General features: G+C 44.9%; 1 protein-coding gene across 1 annotated transcript in view; it reads left to right on the top strand.

The window, feature by feature from the left end:
* Positions 1-2,586, top strand: part of GRIN2C (glutamate ionotropic receptor NMDA type subunit 2C) — a 191,503-nt gene extending 188,917 nt beyond the window's left edge. Inside the window, exon 13 of the mRNA XM_089654919.1 lies at positions 691-2,586. Within this exon, the coding sequence (XP_089511045.1) occupies positions 691-1,734 (1,044 nt within the window). The 3' untranslated portion in view covers positions 1,735-2,586. The remainder of the gene's footprint in view (positions 1-690) is intronic.
* Positions 2,587-18,528: the final 15,942 nt, after the last annotated feature.

Raw genomic sequence — 18,528 nt, 5'->3', positions numbered from 1 at the left:
ATTCCCTTTTTAACTGTGGCTTTCTCAATAGGTTTCTTAGCTGGTGTGCAGGTATAGCAGTATAACTTGATATTCTCCACGTTCACTGATTTGATCTCTGCTGACTGAACAGCTTAGTGATCATAGGCTCTCCACACTCTTCCTCACATTTTGATAATGAGCACAGCACTATATAGTAGAATATAGCTCTCCCAGATCCTCCTGTTTTCAGCCTTCTCAGTTGATTGACATCTATATTTAGTAAAACAAGTGCTTGATAAAAGAGCAGAAGAAAAGGAGGCTAAAGGTGGGGATACAACCACCAAATTACATGCCCAGTTTCTTAAAATGAATAAACGTATTTCCTGTAGAGCTCTCCTGTAAGGAAATGATTACATCACTTTCCTCAGATGGTAGCTCCCCCTTTATCACCTCCCCCCAATATTGATGAAATGTAATGGAATAGACTATGCAAGGTGGCATATCAATAACATAAAATATTGATAAAGCAAAACAAACACAGACTTACAGGTATGCATGCACTTTTAACTTTCACTTTCTGAATGTTTGCTTCAATTTGTTTAGTTTTTTGTCATTGTGCTCAGTGCTTACCCTAAACCAACATATCAGTTCTGGGTGACTTTGGGTAGAAAAAACAATAAGTACAGTTCATTCAATGTAATTCTCATTATCTGTTCTTTTGTTTCCTAGGGTATATATAGTTGTTTCCGAGGTGTTCAGAGTCCATCCCATGGTCCCGCTTGTCCTGAGCCTGATGTAACAGGGACTCCAGTACCCGTCAACGTCTTAAGGGTTCTGCAGACAGCCAAGGATCTTGTTTCCTCCTCCGCTGTTGGTGGGTCCCTGGAGACTGCATCACATGCTTTACGTACATGGAGACAAAGAAGTGAGAGTTTGCAAGCTGTCTTCTCAGTGCAGGGTGCACAGCAACAATCACAGGCCAGTTCATCCCCTCATTATGTTGTCACTTCAAAACCTATAGTAACTGTAGCCCCATCTAACAATATGTCACTTGTTTCTCCTATTCTCCGATCAAACCAAGTTTCATGTTCACCAAGAGAAGAAACAGATGCTAAACCCACAACTTTAAACACTTGTCTTAGTCCAGACACTATGCCAAAAATGGCTATCGCTACCCATAATGAAAATGTTCGGAGACCAGAACCTGGCACTACAAGTGGAAACTGTGAAACATCCCAACTTCCAGCAGGCAAGAGATGGGAATTAGTTGAAAGAGCACCTGCCACCTCCACAACAGCAGTTCCTCACTGTAGTTCTTGGTGCCATTCCCCTATCCCCAGCCATGTACCAAGACGACATATCTTGCTATGTGATTCATTTCATAGGAAGGACTGGAGGCTGCACGAACACTGTGGGTGCCCATCGTACTGTTCCCTCCCTCACACCAATCAAGCCTGCTTTTTATGCAGCAGTAATCCTCCTTTTGAACAAAAAGGGAAAAAATGGCTTAGTCCAGTTTACTGTAAATCCTCCCAACAGGAAGCGTGCTTTGCTGCCCCAATTCCTACCTGTGCCAAGCCAGCCACGCTAAGCCACAGAGACCATGATACTGCTTACAGTGTTGCATCTGTAGGGAGGACTGTTTGCCCCAGCAAGACAAGAAGTAGAAGGAAGCCTACCCCTTTTCCTTTAGGGACATTTCCAAGTGAAAGATCAAAAACACACCACCCTACTGAAACATGGAAGAGAATTAGCAGGGAATCAGAAGTGTAAAACTGGAATAAAATGAGTGTTATTATCAAATATGGCAATAAGGACTGTACCAGCTTTAATGGATGCAATACAACTGCTGAAGCTCAGGTACAGGTGGCACAAACACTGTATATCTCTTCAAAACTGGTACTGATAAGGTTTCAAGATTGATACCCTGTCACTTAACATAAAATTTGCCTATTAAAGATGTAATCCTGCTATTTACAATGTGGTATATTCTACACAAATATGTTCTCGAATTAAAACTATATGTATTCCCCTGCATTCGCCCCAAGGGCCCAGTGTGTTTTTGAAATATGCAGTGTTTTCTAGGTTGTCCCCTGGTCCTGCTTGTCCAAAAAAGCTATTTTACTGAGATGATTTTGTGTTTCATCTGATAGTTTAGCAGCAATAATACAATGCGGTGATCTTAGAACTGCACAGATCTATAGAAGATCACAAAAGACACAGTATTCTGGTTTTATCCAGTAATGTTTACAAAATGCCTGACCTAAATAAAATGCCTTCATGTCATTGAGTTTTCATTATTATTGTACAAATAATGTGTGTCCATACATTATGTGGTTTGTAAGAATACAGCAAATTGTCTGGTTTGTCAATGTGTCCATGAACATTGGATAATTATCTTCTGATACTTGTGATTGGGCGATATTTGGGCTGTTTATGGGTTACATTGAAGCATTTGAAATGATGCGTGAAGAAGCCATTGTTGTATGTATATACTGTGTGAAATAAAGACTGTTTGGCAGTTACCTAATACCCAACTGCCATCCTATAATTATTCTAGATTTAGAGCTCACAATCTACTAGCGCACAAAAAGAATCATATAAATGATGGTTTCTTGCCTGGTATTTGATGCTGTTGGATGTGATTATTATAAATCTTAAAGCTGACCTCCAGTTGGATATAAAATATACAGAAAAATGCAGTTCTGTGATCAATAATAAATTCTTAAATTCATTTTTTTAATATAAGCAGTGTAAGTACCTGGATTTGACCTAGTTTCAGACTTTTGCAGTTCCTGTGCAGCAGAGCTTAGATGTAGTAAGGGTAAGCAGCAAACGGAGTCAATCAGTTGTGCTTCAATGCAAACAGCATATTAATAAGGGGAGAGATTAGCGTGAAAACAAAAAAAATAAGCTCATCTCATAGTTACATAGTTAGTCTGGCTGAAAAAAGACAAAAGTCCATTCAGTTCAACCATTAAAAAAAAAAGTTATCCTATACCCACAGATGATCCAGAGGAAGGCAAAAAAAAAAACAGCAAAGCATGATCCAATTTGCTCCTGCAGGGGAAAAAATTCCTTCCTGATCCCTGAGAGGCAATCAGATATGCCCTGGATCAACTTTACCTATAAATGTTAGTATCCAGTTATATTCTGTGTATCTAAGAAAGAATCCAGGCCTTTTTTAAAGCAATCCACTGAGCTGGCCAGAACCAACTCTTGAGGGAGTCTATTCCACATTTTCACAGCTCTCATGCTATTGCTTCTCCTTTTACTCTCCAATCACAGAGAAGGGACATAACCTTATAACTTATTTAAAGCTAATCTCCAGGCACAAAAAAACTTTCATTTAAATATAATCTTTAATACCTGCAAAGAATCTAAATCCACTTTGTGCGCACCAAATGCCTTTGCAACTATAATTATTGCCTTGGAAAAGTAGCACTGGCATCATCGCTGTGATGTACAAAGACTGTGTGAAAAGCAGAGCTGTGGGAGGGATCCAGCAGGCCCCACCCACTACAGGCTGTCTTCAGAAAAGTACAGGAGGGGGCGGAGACAGACCTGTCACCCTGCACAAGGATGGAGAGCAGTGACCGGTCTTTATTACAGAAAGCTCCTGCACAAAAGTTTCACTATGGATTACTGCACAGATCTGAAAGAAATACATAAAGTACACCAAGGTTCAATGAAAAATACACATGAAAAAAATGGAGTTAGACAAAATTTGCTTAGCCTGGAGATTAACTTGATTATTGATGTTAAATACTGAAAATTATACACTTAGGGAGATAGCCTAAGGCAGCCTTTCTCAACCAGGATGCCCAGCACCCTGGGGTGCCTTGAGGTCTCTTCAGGGGTGCCTTGGCAAAATGTCTATAAATTGCCCAAAATTTGTATACTAGCCAGCAGGTGGAACAAGCCTTTAGTTTCACAATTACACAGGTTTTCATTGTGCACCATTACGACCTTCTAGCCACCGATTTCCTGACAACCAATGACATCAGTTGATAAGGAGGATGTTGGTTGCCTGTACAGCATCCTAGTTTGCCCCTCCCCTGTCCCCACATTAGCGGAGTGATGGAGAAAATTGAGGGAGAAGAGAAACACTGGAATACTAGTCAGTACCAGTGTGCAAAAGTATATTTGCTTTGGAAGAATAAATCCCCTCTAATGTTGGGTGTCCTACATGTGTGGATGTTGCTGCATTATATAAAGCTATTAGAATCGTTTTTCACATTTTAGAATGGGGTGCCTCAAGACTGTCCATAATTTTCAAGAGTGCCTCAGGATTGCCCATAATTTTAAAGGGTGCCGTGACTGAAAAAAGGATGAGAAACACTGGCCTAAGGCAGTCAAATATGGGACCTCTTATAGGTTCTCTCTAGGGGTTTCATACCTTTTATTATAAAATCTCTGAAATATACAATTATCATATGCATAAAAGTAAGCAATGGCTTCCTATTAGTTAAATGATGAAATTATGAATGATACCACACAGAGGCGTAACTAAAACCTTCAGGGCCCTGGTGCAAGAAACCATGAAGGGTTCCTGACCCCAGCAAGGCCCTTCCCTCCAAGCCAGGGGCCCTTCCCACTGATCCTGGGGCCCTATACTCCCATCACGGGCCCCTTTATTCTGGTCCTGCAGTGGATTCCTTCCACATGTTCTGCAGAGGGCTCCCTTCCTGCCATCTTGAACCCCCCCCCCCCATGGTGGCAGAATGCCAGAGCCGGTTGCAAATATGACCTTTGCGACCCTGGAAGTTCCACCACTGGTGTCAGAAGGACTGTGAATGGTGTTGATCAGTAGATCAGTGGACTTTGTCAGTAATGCAGTGGATTTGGTCAGTAGGGCAGTGGACGGGGGAAGTAGGTATTAATTTTTGTTATTTAATCTTTTATTATTTTATACAATTTTTTAGGAGCCCTGTTGGGGGGCTTTAGTGAGATATCAGGGGTCTAAATATACCTCTGATGTTTCACCTTTGAGAAACAGAAAGCAGGTTGAGGACACAGCCCTTAATCTCTGACTCTACAGTCTCAGCAGCACAGAATGAATAAACAGGAATAGTTCTGTACACAGTTTACTATGCCTCAGTTACTGAAGGACACGTTGAGCGTGGTACCGTGTACATTCAGAAAGGGAAGGGGCAGGCAAATTATGTATTTACTTGCCCCTTCCTCTGCTCTTCAAGCATCCCTTGCAGCAGCCAGAAGGAGAGGGTTGGGGCCCAGGAGCAGCAGGAAGCAAGTAACGTGGATACAGGGTTGGTGCAAGGATTTTTGTCTACACAGGCAAAGATGCATTTTACTGCGCTCCGCTTCCCCCCAACCATCCTCCTGCTAAACCTGCCAAACACAGTAACACACCTCCTGTATTCAAGTTCCCCCCATTCACTCTGGATGAAGGAGCACAGGGGGGACCTTTAGTCTGATGGGAGGGGAATGTTAAATGCACTAGCAGCTTTAGAAACACTAACATGTTGCAAACTTCAGTTCATACTTTATAATCAGTTACATCAACAGTTTTGTTCCTTTTAAATAAATAAATAAACGCTGATTACTGTATGCACCCCTGTAAGTGGGAGATGGTCTGCCATATTCCTCTAACTGCTAGGTCTTCAGGAGAGCCTGTTCTGTTTAAAAACAACAGACTTACTGGCCAGATCACCGGATGAAAATAAAAGAAAGTAAGTCTGAAAAAGAAAACTAATGCAGCCGTTACATCTAAGACAGGTACCTTGGGCAGTGTGATAGCAGAGGGGGGCAGTGTGACAATAGGGAGGGCAGTGTGACAAGAGGGGGAGAAAGGAGGGAGCAGTGTGACAAGGTCAGGATAGTGTTACAAGAGGGGGGCAGTGTGACAGGATGGGGGTAGAATGACAGGAGGGGGGCAGTATGATGGGGAGGGGCAGTGTGACAGGAGGGGGCACTATAAAGGGGTGGTTGTGAAAGGAGGGGGCAGTGTGACAGGTGGGGGAATAGTATGATGGGGACGGTGTGATAAGAGGGGGGCAGTGTGATGAAAGCAGTATGACGGAGGGCAGTGTGATGGGGGAAGTTTGACAAAAGGGGGGCATTGTGACAGGAGGGGGGCAGTATTTAAAAATGGGGACACTGGGAAAGGAGGAGGGCAGTAAAGGGGGGAGGGGGGTATTGTGACAGGAGGGCGGTAGTATGACAGGGGGGAAGTGTGACAGGAGACTGGCAGTATGATGGGGGGCAGTGTGATAAGAAGGGGGCAATGTGACAGGGGCAGTATGAAAGGGAGTGTACTGTGACAGGAGGGGGGCAGTGTGACAGGTGAGGGAGCAGTGTGATAAGAGTGGAGCAGTATGACAGGTGGTGGGGGGGGCAGGGTGACAGGAGGGGGACAGTATTATTGTAGGAAACCTGATCAAACAGTATACTCACTCAGGTGCCAGGCATTGCTGTAGAAGAGAACATATAGTATCTTCTAGGCTACCCAGGCAGGAGCAGCCTGGAGGCAAGATGTGGGAGTCAGAGGTGGGGGTCGGAGCCGGCAGTCCTAGCAGCTGATGGCTGCCCCAAACTCCTAACACCAGGCAGGATAGGAGGGGCAGCGGGGGCGGCATTTAGTGGAACCAATGCCCTGCATTTGCTACTGCTGCCTCTGAATGAGTGCTTCTCCTCCTCTCTCTCCCACAGGCATTCAGAGTCTGCAGTAGCAAAATACAGGGCATCAGTTCCACTATATGCCGTCCCTCTCATCCAGTTGTACACCAATGTGTCAGAAGGGTCACACGGGTCCCCTGAAGCATGGGTTGCAATTGCAACACCTATAGTTACGCCTGATAGTTCTGTGGACTGCCATTCATTTAAACTGCATAATCCCATTACCTCTACAAATGCCTGGGTCCACAGCCACACAACAAGTACTCAAGGCCTCATGAGGCCCTTGCTTGCAGATTGGGCAACAAGGCTCTATAAGAAGATAAGGTAGACCTATACTTAAAATCTAACGTTTAATGCTTTTTTTAGGAGCACAATTTAATGTGATAAAGCATTCAATAAAATATGTACCTTTAGCACATGATCCTCGGTTAGAACCAGCTAAGCACTTTTGCAAATTTGACATTATCTAGGCACCCTCCATTCTTCTAGCCTCATGGACACAGACTGCAATAGCAACCTGACAGTAATTCTAATGCTGGCCATATACTATACAGGATGTCAGCTGGTTCTGGATAAACCAAACCAAATATGCAATATTGGTGGCTTTGTCGCCCCCCTCTTGCTCAACTTCCTTGGACTGAAAGATTGAAGGAATTCAGACCAAAATTGGCAGCCAAACAGCGGCTGCGTGTAATCAGATGCAGCTACTGTTCGTGTATTTGGGTAATACAATAGCTCAGCAGGGGGATTCATCCATCTGTGCTGTAATGCATGGTTGGAAGAGCCTGTACATTTTTTTTCATGCAGCACACAGGCTGAAAGAAAAAAATCGAATTATGTATGGTCAACCTTTTAGGCACTTTCAAAAGTTGCATTAATCACTTACTGAGTCCACAGCATCTTTATCTTTCAATCCTTGTCTATGTTCCATTTTAAGTTGGTGCCATGATCACTGCCACAGACTTCCTGTTTCAGGGTAGCTGCAGTGTGCTATGGAGGTACCCTTTTTTTGGTCCGCACTAGAATTGGATCACATGGGTATTTACACCCATGCGATCCGATTCTGCTCATCGCACCGTAGTTTGAGAACACATTTTGGGGTGTCATTAACTTAACATACACACCTGCAGCATGAACGGGGTGCGATTGTGATGCGGTGTGAAATTTGTACAGAAACTGCTGCGAATTTTGCACTTCATCAGTGTGAACCCAGACTGAAGGTGTAATGCTACATTAACCCAAACTATCCAAACAAATTGGACAAATTTGAGAGGAGCACATTTTCAACAAATTATCCTACACATAGAGTCAGCCAGTTACAAGCTGAAAAATAATACAGGGCTCTGTACCAAAGTAATATTATTATGGGCCATGTTAACCACTTACCCTCCAGAGAATTTACCCCCCTTTCTGACCAGGCCATTTTTTGCAATGCGGAGCTGCATTACTTTAACTGACAATTGCTTGGTCATGTAAATGTCCATCCAAGGCAGTGTGCCCGAGCTGACAGGGAGAAGAATTGTTAGTAAACAAAACAGTTCTCCTCCACGTTTGAGATCCTCAGTAATCACTGGGCAATGACAAGTAATCATTGGCCGGGACCCGGTGATTGAAAGCTGCGTCCGCAAATGGCAGCACGGGTAGAGCATGCGCACACCTCGCACGAGCCCCCTACCCAGAAATGCTCAATCACGCATATATACATGATTTTGTGCACCCGTGCTGCCCTGTAGCAGTATTTCTGCTATAGGGCGATCGGGAAGCCATTAATATAGGGGAAAAACAAACCCATTCTTTTGAAATGTCTCTGAATTGGGCTGTGCTCCCAAAGTTATTCAAATCTGTAAAAGTATACTACTGTTTATCCTTGGTCAGAAACAAGGTACATTCTATTCACTCTTCAGCAAGGAACTAGCTAAGATAAAAGTCTTTCCCATTATAGAAACTGTCTCTGTAACCAGTCTAGCTTGCCTTTATTAGGACTACAAAATAGTAAAGTAATTTATTAACAAGTAACAAAGTAACAAATTAGTATCAAACATATAGAGATTTAATGTACAAACAGAAGGTGAACATGTGGGGTATGGGAGCAAAAATAATTTTTCCATGATTAGTAGACAGTCATGACATCAAGGCCTGTGTCAGTGTAGGAATTTATGATGGATCCCTTTGAAGATGTCACCAATTTATGACATATCAGCTTTTTTATTTATTAATTTTTTTTACAAACGTTTTTTATTAAGGAATAAAGTGCAAGAACAGCATAACAACATAATGTATAGTATACAACAGGAAAAAGGCACGTACCGGTAAGTAATAATCATCTTAATAAAGTACAATCATGTAAGAAATAAAGGTCAAGCACATGAACAAGTTAGTCAGGAAGATATGCAGAGTAATAAAACTACCAACAAAGGAACAATATCAAGCAAACAATGATAATCCATCAGTCAAACAATAGATGCCGATGAGTTTTCCAACCACACCACTTTCTGTCAATAAGTGCATCCTATCCACCAATGTGTAACACGTTCCATAAGCATCACCACATCAACTCTCCATAGAGCAGCGGCCAAAGGTACTACTGGTGACTTCCAATGAAGGGCTAGGGCCCATAGGGTTGAGACACAGATGTTGTGAACAGGGGTGGACTGACAACTCATGGGGCCCTTTGGCAATAGGGGATCAAGGGGCCCCTGTGTCCTTGCCCACACTCAAACCACACCCAAAAAAGCCTATGAAAGGTACCGGGGTATCTCATGGGGCCCCCTACTGACCCTGGGCCCTCGGGCAGTGCCCAAGTTCCCGAATGGTCAGTCCACCCCTGGTTGTGAATTAGCCTCATAACAGCTTTTTGATTATTTTTGATGAAGGTTCTTTATTAACAATAGGTTTATCATAGCATTGCACCACCACTTTTCCGCAAAGTTTCAGTCTGCCTAATGTTTACATTTATTTTTATAACCTGTAGGCTCAGTTCACACTAGCTTTGTCAGCAGGCGTCAGACAGGAGTTTGGGAAGCATTTTTAACACTTCTCAAATGCCTATGAAAATTCTGCACATGGCAGCACACAATGCTGTTCACACTGAAGCATTAGCGTCGCGTCACATTGCGTCACGGCAAAACTGACGCCTCATGTCCAGTCAGGAGGAGTTGAAGCCTCCCATTCAAGTCTATGGTGCTGCCGCTCTGCAAATGCCTGGCAGGCGTTTGTGGTGTGGTTACAAGGCGGTTGCGGAGTGTTAATACCATTTAACTTCATTATAGACATTTGTGGTGCGGTTTTAACACTTGGCAAATGCCTATCAACCGCCTCAAAACCACGCATGGGGCGTTTGGGGAGTGTTAAAAGAATAGGGTTTTCCTCTTCACTCCCAGTGACTGAATGAAGCAGTTGGGAAGTGAAGGAAAGGTAATCATAAGTTTTTCCAGCTTCTATTCTGTAAGATATATTCAAGTTTTTTTTTCTTTGTACATGTTTGTGGAATTCCTTTTTTATGAACACTAATTAGACATTATTAGAAATCCTTTACAAACCTAGAAGTTCTTTTTTACTTTATAAGTCATATTTTAATATTTTATCTATGTTAATATACATTGAAATATGCCACCTCTGCTCCAATGATGACAGGAAATTGGTATAATCCATATAGTATATTTGTTGCTTGTTAGAATTGTATCAAGTTGAAGAATATGTGTATAAGAATATGTACTTTATAAGTCTGTGCCCCTTATCAATATTAAACCTATAAAGTGTCAAATCCAAAAACTGCTGACAATTTTATTTATAGGAGCCCAGCCTTAAAAATCCTCAACATAACCCCATTAAATATAAAAGTGACAAAGTGCCCAATATTGCAAATAGTAAAATAAAAATAAAAACAATTTCATAAATGCATATAAATAAAAAAAAAAATGCGTAAATGTCTACAGTATTGTCAGTGGGCTTTAAAGTGGGAAGAAGAAGGTGGCTCTTACAGTGTAAAACCATTTTTTTAATCAAAATGATAAAATGTAAACAGTGGCACTCACATATAACAGTGCGCAGACCTCACTATAAACCACTTAAAGGATAAGTTCACCTTTTAGAAAAAAATAATAAATGCACATTTTTTTGCAGGTAAAAAAATGTGTATTAATTATTTTTGTCTGCAGGAGCCATGAAAGCATTGCACCAGCAATCAGTAGATCGCTGATGCCACACAGGTCCCCTGCAGACCTGTCAGAATATCTGCTTGAAGTACGGGATGTATGAGCAAGGAGATATTCTGAGTGGAAGAATGAATGAACTACCACGGCGCTTCACAGTGCTGTGGTAGTTCATTGAGGACTACAAGTTGACAGCCGCTAAGGCTGTTGGGACTTGTAGTCTCTTTTTCACAAATGACTGTGAATGAGTGACGTGGCCATGTGGGTGGAGCCCCACACAGCCACTTTTTTAAAAATTTGACAGCGGGGGGGAGAAGATCCCTCGCTGGCTGTCAAAGCGGGGAGCGGGGGCAAGTCTGAACGTAACATATTACATGCTACACTCTGAATATGGGTGTAACGTAACATGAAAGGTGAACTTATCCTTTAAATCTCTTTATAAGTCACAGCATGCATGTGTGATGATGTCGCTGACTACTCCTCCTGAGTCTCTACGTGTTTCGTCTCTCTGACTTCATCAGGGAGTATAGGCGGTGATGTGTGATTAGAATAAATATAATTTCAAACAATTCGCCCCTTTTTAACCCTTCCTGCAACTTTTCTCCAGAATGAACTTTGCCCTTAATAAAAATATAAATCTGAAATAATGCCTTTTTATCCTTCTTCCCTATTCTAACATAATCCAATACAATTATAAAAACGATCAATAAAAAAGTAATTCATCCCATTCCGCCCTTATCTGAAACTGAATAGTGAACATTTGTGCATATTCATTTATTTATATGCATTTATGAAATTGTTTCTACTTAATTGTACTTGTAAGTAATATTCTACTTGTAATATTGAGCACTTTGTCAATTTATATTTAGGGGTTCATTAAGGGTGTTATGAGATCTCTAGGTGAATGTATTTAGGCAAGGGGCAATTTTGAAGATAATGCTGAGCCATTTAGCATTTTTGAGGGCTTGGACACTTAATAGATTTAATATGGAGAAGGGAGCAGCTTTGTATGTCAAATATTCATTTAAAATATATCAGAAGCTATTTTGTTCCTCATTTTGGATAGAGTGGGGTAGGGTTATAAACCCTGTCAGATTTTTTTTTTTTTTTGCCATCTTTGTCCCATTGCAGAGATTTCCCTTCACTTCCTGTCCCATAGCCAAGTGAGAGGAATTCCTGCAAATTAAGGGAATTCCTCAAGCATCCCCAGGTCACCAGAACTAATGTCCCCATTGGAAGGTATCCACTCCATTACTTTTCTTTGGACAACCCAAAATTTGGGACTTTCACTTTCAATGATCATAGCATAGTTCTCATTAGAGAGCTTTCCCTTTACTTCCTGTTGTGAAGACTCAACAAAAATTGAAAGAAAATCTTTCCAATGTGAGGGAGACCCCCTCTTAAGCTTGCCACACACACTACAATCTATTTTAGATCTATCATCAAGTATGTAGTACAGAGACCTGACTAACTGGATACAAATTGAAAGAATAGTTTAACCACTTTCTGTCCATCCTATAGCAGACGTACTGCTACAGGGCAGAAAGGATGCGCAAAATCATGTATATATACGTGATTTTGCATTTCCGGGTAGGGGGCGCATGCGCTCCCTACCTGCGCCGCTATTGGCTCCTCGGCATGTCAATCACCGGGTCCTGGCCGCTGATTCTTGGCCGGGACTTGGTGATCATTGGGGGAGCTGACAGTGGTGAGGTTTGTGTGTAAACAATACAGATCTCTCCCCTGTCAGTACAAACAGGCTGCTTTGTATTTCTCTGCACAGCAGAGCAATACAATGTGGCTTGTATACATAGTAAAACACACAGTACACTGTTAACCCTTTGTTCACCCCAGATGTTAAACCCCTTCCTGCCCAGTGTCATTAGTACAGTGTCAGTGCTTTTTATTAGCACCGATCACTGTATTAGTGTCACTGGGGATGTCAGTCGCAGTTATTCATTTCCCATGCAGTGTCAGAATGCCCGCCGCAGTCCCGCTGATCGCTGCCATTATTAGTAAATAAATAAATAAATAAAAAAGTCCAGTATATACCGCCATTTGTAGACGTTATAGCTTTCATGTAAACCAATTAATGTACACATATTAGGATTTTTTTTTAGCAAAGACTTGTAGCAGAATACATTTTGGCTTAAATTTATGAAGAAATTTTATTTTTTAACTTTTTTTTATTAGATATGTTTTATAGCAAAAAGTCAAAAAGATTGTTTTTTTTTTTCAAAATTGTTGGTCTTTTTCTGTTTATAGCGCAAAAAAATAAAAAATGCTCAGGTAATCAAATACCACCAAAAGAAAGCACTATGTGTGCGAAAAAGGAGATAAATTTAATTTGGATGCAGCGTTGCATGACCGTGCAATTGTCAGTTAAAGTAATGCAGCGCCTGGTCAGGAAGGGGGTAAATCCTCAGGAGGGCAAGTGGTTAATTAGGTCCTCATGGTAAATAGCTTTGTTAGATCTAAAGTTGATTTACAGAGATTGTACGGTATGATTTTAACATGTAGAGTGAACCTTAGACAATTGCCCGGGAAAAAAATGTCCGCATTGGAAGATTTCAACTCACTTTTGTTCGTGGTGACATTGGTCATCAGGACAATAGTGAATCTCCCTAACAATGAAAAAAATGGCAATAAAAAAACCTGACAAAGGTTGTAACCCCTCAACGCTCTATCCAAATCCAAAAAAATGCTTTTCGTTAAACTTTAGAGAGTTATTTTTTGTGTGTGCAGCAGCCCTAGAGACATGCATATAGTGGGAGTTGGTTAGTGCAGAAAATTAAGTGGAAATTGATTATTTACACTTATTAAAATAGATATTTCTGCAGCAGACATGGGTAGGTTTAATCATTTAGAGAATACACAAGTTCATTTGGATGAAAGGGTAGAAAAGCTGACGATCTTGTTGGAGCCTTCAAGTGCCTGGGATGTAATTTAAAGAATTGCATTTACATACAGTGGGATATGGTATTATTTTTAGCTATTTAAAAGAAGATAGTATTGCCCGTAAATTAAGATGGGATATAACACCCAAAGATACTGTAGATTTAGTGATGAGAGAGGAAATTGTTGGGTTTGTTGCTGAAAACGAAAAGGAGGAATCTGGAAAGAAAAGAGGAGAATCTTGAAAGATGTAAAGAGAGACTTCATCTTAAATGATGAGACTAAATCTACTCAAAGAGCCATCAAAACATGTAGAGCTCTTTAGAAATGTGCAACAGTCCTTGAAGAAAATAGATCAGCTTACTAAATATAAGTATAGGAAGACAACTAAGAAATTCAACTGACTATAAAAAAAGAGGCAAGTTTATAAATGAAAAAAACAAAATAATATGGGAAAACATTTCAGGGGATAACATTGCTGATAAGGAAGGAGAGACAAAACAGGGAGGTTAGGCCAGTGAGAGAGAAGACTGGACCTAAATCCAGAAAATGAAGGATCAAGAATTAAGCGTTGGTAGGAATTAGAGATGAGCGAAGTATTCAAAAATTCGATTCGGCTGATTCGGCGAATTCGCGGAATAAATTTGATTCGAGTCGAATATATTCGCTGCGAATTTAACTTATAAAAAGGGTGTTTCTAGGCTTCAGAGAGCCTTTATATTAGTGCAGAACACTGTACCTTTAATTTAAATGCCCTTGGAGTCTGCTGGGGAAGAGAAATAATACTGTCAGTCAGTATGACATGCAGATGAGTGCCGTCGATCTTAGAATCACCGCACACTTCACTCATTTGGGCAGTCACGGGGCCAAAACCAGAGTGTGGAGCGACAGTGTGGCGGTGGAGGCAGCAGCAATGGGAGGCCGTACAGGGACACATGAGACACTCTGGACCTGGCAGCAGCATGAGGAGGCGGTACGGGGGCCCATGGCAGATTACGGGCCTGGCAGCAGCAATGGGAGGCCCGTAATCTGCCAGCACCCTATGACAAAATGGAACCCACCAGCAGTGTGAGGAGACCTGAAAGTGGCACATGGCAGAGCGTGGCGATGGAGACAGCAGCAATGGGAGGCCGTACAGGGACCCATGGGACACTCTGGACCTGGCAGCAGCATGAGGAGGCGGTACGGGGGCCCATGGCAGATTACGGGCCTGGCAGCAGCAATGGGAGGCCCGTAATCTACCAGCACCCTATGACAAAATGGAACCCACCAGCAGTGTGAGGAGACCTGAAAGTGGCACATGGCAGAGTGTGGCGATGGAGACAGCAGCAATAGGAGGCCGTACAGGGACCCATGAGACACTCTGGACCTGGCAGCAGCATGAGGAGGCGGTACGGGGGCCCATGGCAGATTACGGGCCTGGCAGCAGCAATGGGAGGCCCGTAATCTGCCAGCACCCTATGACAAAATGGAACCCACCAGCAGTGTGAGGAGACCTGAAAGTGGCACATGGCAGAGTGTGGCGATGGAGACAGCAGCAATGGGAGGCCGTACAGGGACCCATGAGACACTCTGGACCTGGCAGCAGCATGAGGAGGCGGTACGGGGGCCCATGGCAGATTACGGGCCTGGCAGCAGCAATGGGAGGCCCATAATCTGCCAGCACCCTATGACAAAATGGAACCCAGCAGCAGTGTGAGGAGACCTGAAAGTGGCACATGGCAGAGTGTGGCGATGGAGACAGCAGCAATGGGAGGCCGTACAGGGACCCATGAGACACTCTGGACCTGGCAGCAGCATGAGGAGGCGGTACAGGGGCCCATGACAGATTACGGGCCTGGCAGCAGCATGAGGAGTCGGTACGGGGGCCCATGGCAGATTATGGGCCTGGCAGCAGCAATGGGAGGCCCGTAATCTGCCAGCACCCTATGACAAAATGGAACCCACCAGCAGTGTGAGGAGACCTGAAAGTGGCACATGGCAGAGTGTGGCGATGGAGACAGCAGCAATGGGAGGCCGTACAGGGACCCATGAGACACTCTGGACCTGGCAGCAGCATGAGGAGGCGGTACGGGGGCCCATGGCAGATTACGGGCCTGGCAGCAACAATGGGAGGCCCGTAATCTGCCAGCACCCTATGACAAAATGGAACCCACCAGCAGTGTGAGGAGACCTGAAAGTGGCACATGGCAGAGTGTGGCGATGGAGACAGCAGCAATGGGAGGCCGTACAGGGACCCATGGGACACTCTGGACCTGGCAGCAGCAAGAGGAGGCGGTACAGGGGCCCATGGCAGAGTGGCGAAGCGTAAGCAGCTTAAATTGAAGGCCATACAGAGGCCTATGTTAAAAATAATAACATGTTTGGGGCATGATTCATGGCGGATTTAGTCAGTTGTGTCAGGAACTGGTGGTTTGAAATCCAGACTAATCCACGCCTGATTCATTTTCACAAACGTGAGTCTCTCCACACTTTGGGTGGACAGTCGTGTCCTCCGCGGAGTTACAATACCTCCTGCCGCACTAAACACGCGCTCCGATGCCACGCTACTGGCCGGGCATGACAGCCTTTCAAGGGCAAATTCAGCTAGTTGGGGCCAAAGGTCAAGTTTCGTTGCCCAGTAGTCAAGGGGATTGTCTACCTCGGTTGGCAGGGTGCTGTCCAAGTAGGCCCAAGCCTGTTGTTTGAGGTCCTGCTCCAGGTCCACCTGATGCTGCTGCTGCTGCTGCTGCTGCTGCGGCTGGTTAGTAGTTTCCTCACTGCGCTGGTGAAGAAAGCTACTCATCATCGACTGCAGACTGAGGCAGCCGCTGCTGGTGGAGCTGCCACTGCTCCTACCACCCCACCCCTCCCCTGCTGCCATGGCAGCGGAACGCGAGCGCACAGGGCCCACAGTGTCTGAGGATGGACGTTAGCGCAGAAAGGCAGAGACCAACTGACTACATAGGTGGTTTTTATAGTACGTTATTTTGGCCTCCCTCTCAGCAGGTGTGAAAAAGGCCACCATTTTTGAACGGTAGCGAGGGTCCAACAAGGTGGACAGCCAAAAGTCATCCCTCTGTCTGATGGTTATTATTCGGCTGTCGCTACGCAAGCAACCGAGCATGCTATGGGCCATTTGTGCCAAGGAATGCGAGGGACTCCCTGCCTCCATCTCCACAGCATACTGCCACGGTGCGTCTGGGTCCTCTGTCTCCTCCTCTACCAGATGCTCCTGCTCCTCCACTCCTGTCCGCTGAGTGGAAAAACCACCCATTTCACTCAATAATTCCTGAGCACCAATGTCCTCCTCTACCTCCTCCTCTTCTTCCTGTTCTGCCCCCACAGGGGTCATGTGGCGTTGACATCTGTGCGCCACGTCTACCGCACCCTGACCAGCCATTGTTAACAGCATTTGTTCCAGGACGTGCAACAGAGGAATGACGTAGTTCATCCCATAGTCCTGCCGACTCACGAATAGCGTGGTCTCCTCAAAGGGCCTGAGCAAGCGGCAGGTGTCACGCATGAGCTGCCAATGGCTGACATCTAAGTTACACAGGGGAGTACCTTTATCCGCTTGTAACATCAGGAAATCGGTGATGGCCTTTCGCTGTTCGTAAAGGCGGTCTAACATATGTAGGGTTGAATTCCACCTTGTTGCAACGTCACAGCATGAGGAGTCGGTACGGGGGCCCATGGCAGATTACGGGCCTGGCAGCAGCAATGGGAGGCCCGTAATCTGCCAGCACCCTATGACAAAATGGAACCCACCAGCAGTGTGAGGAGACCTGAAAGTGGCACATGGCAGAGTGTGGCGATGGAGACAGCAGCAATGGGAGGCCGTACAGGGACCCATGACACACTCTGGACCTGACAGCAGCATGAGGAGGCGGTACAGGGGCCCATGACAGATTACGGGCCTGGCAGCAGCATGAGGAGTCGGTACGGGGCCCATGGCAGATTACGGGCCTGGCAGCAGCAATGGGAGGCCCGTAATCTGCCAGCACCCTATGACAAAATGGAACCCACCAGCAGTGTGAGGAGACCTGAAAGTGGCACATGGCAGAGTGTGGCGATGGAGACAGCAGCAATGGGAGGCCGTACAGGGACCCATGACAGATTACGGGCCTGGCAGCAGCATGAGGAGGCGGTACAGGGGCCCATGGCAGATTACGGGCCTGGCAGCAGCAATGGGAGGCCCGTAATCTGCCAGCACCCTATGACAAAATGGAACCCACCAGCAGTGTGAGGAGACCTGAAAGTGGCACATGGCAGAGTGTGGCGATGGAGACAGCAGCAATGGGAGGCCGTACAGGGACCCATGACAGATTACGGGCCTGGCAGCAGCATGAGGAGGCGGTACAGGGGCCCATGGCAGATTACGGGCCTGGCAGCAGCAATGGGAGGCCCGTAATCTGCCAGCACCCTATGACAAAAATGGAACCCACCAGCAGTGTGAGGAGACCTGAAAGTGGCACATGGCAGAGTGTGGCGATGGAGACAGCAGCAATGGGAGGCCGTACAGGGACCCATGACACACTCTGCACCTGGCAGCGGCATGAGGAGGCGGTACAGGGGCCCATGACAGATTACGGGCCTGGCAGCAGCAATGGGAGGCCCGTAATCTGCCAGCACCCTATGACAAAATGGAACCCACCAGCAGTGTGAGGAGACCTGAAAGTGGCACATGGCAGAGTGTGGCGATGGAGACAGCAGCAATGGGAGGTCGTACAGGGACCCATGACAGATTACGGGCCTGGCAGCAGCATGAGGAGGCGGTACAGGGGCCCATGGCAGATTACGGGCCTGGCAGCAGCAATGGGAGGCCCGTAATCTGCCAGCACCCTATGACAAAATGGAACCCACCAGCAGTGTGAGGAGACCTGAAAGTGGCACATGGCAG

This window comes from Staurois parvus, unplaced genomic scaffold (assembly GCF_062004578.1).
Source record: "Staurois parvus isolate SC_StPar_1 unplaced genomic scaffold, SC_StPar_1.0 ptg000813l, whole genome shotgun sequence".
In the NCBI taxonomy this organism is placed as follows: Eukaryota; Metazoa; Chordata; class Amphibia; order Anura; family Ranidae; genus Staurois; species Staurois parvus.
The sequence above is the reverse complement of the archived record's forward strand: the minus strand, read 5'-3'. Positions and strand labels throughout refer to the sequence as shown.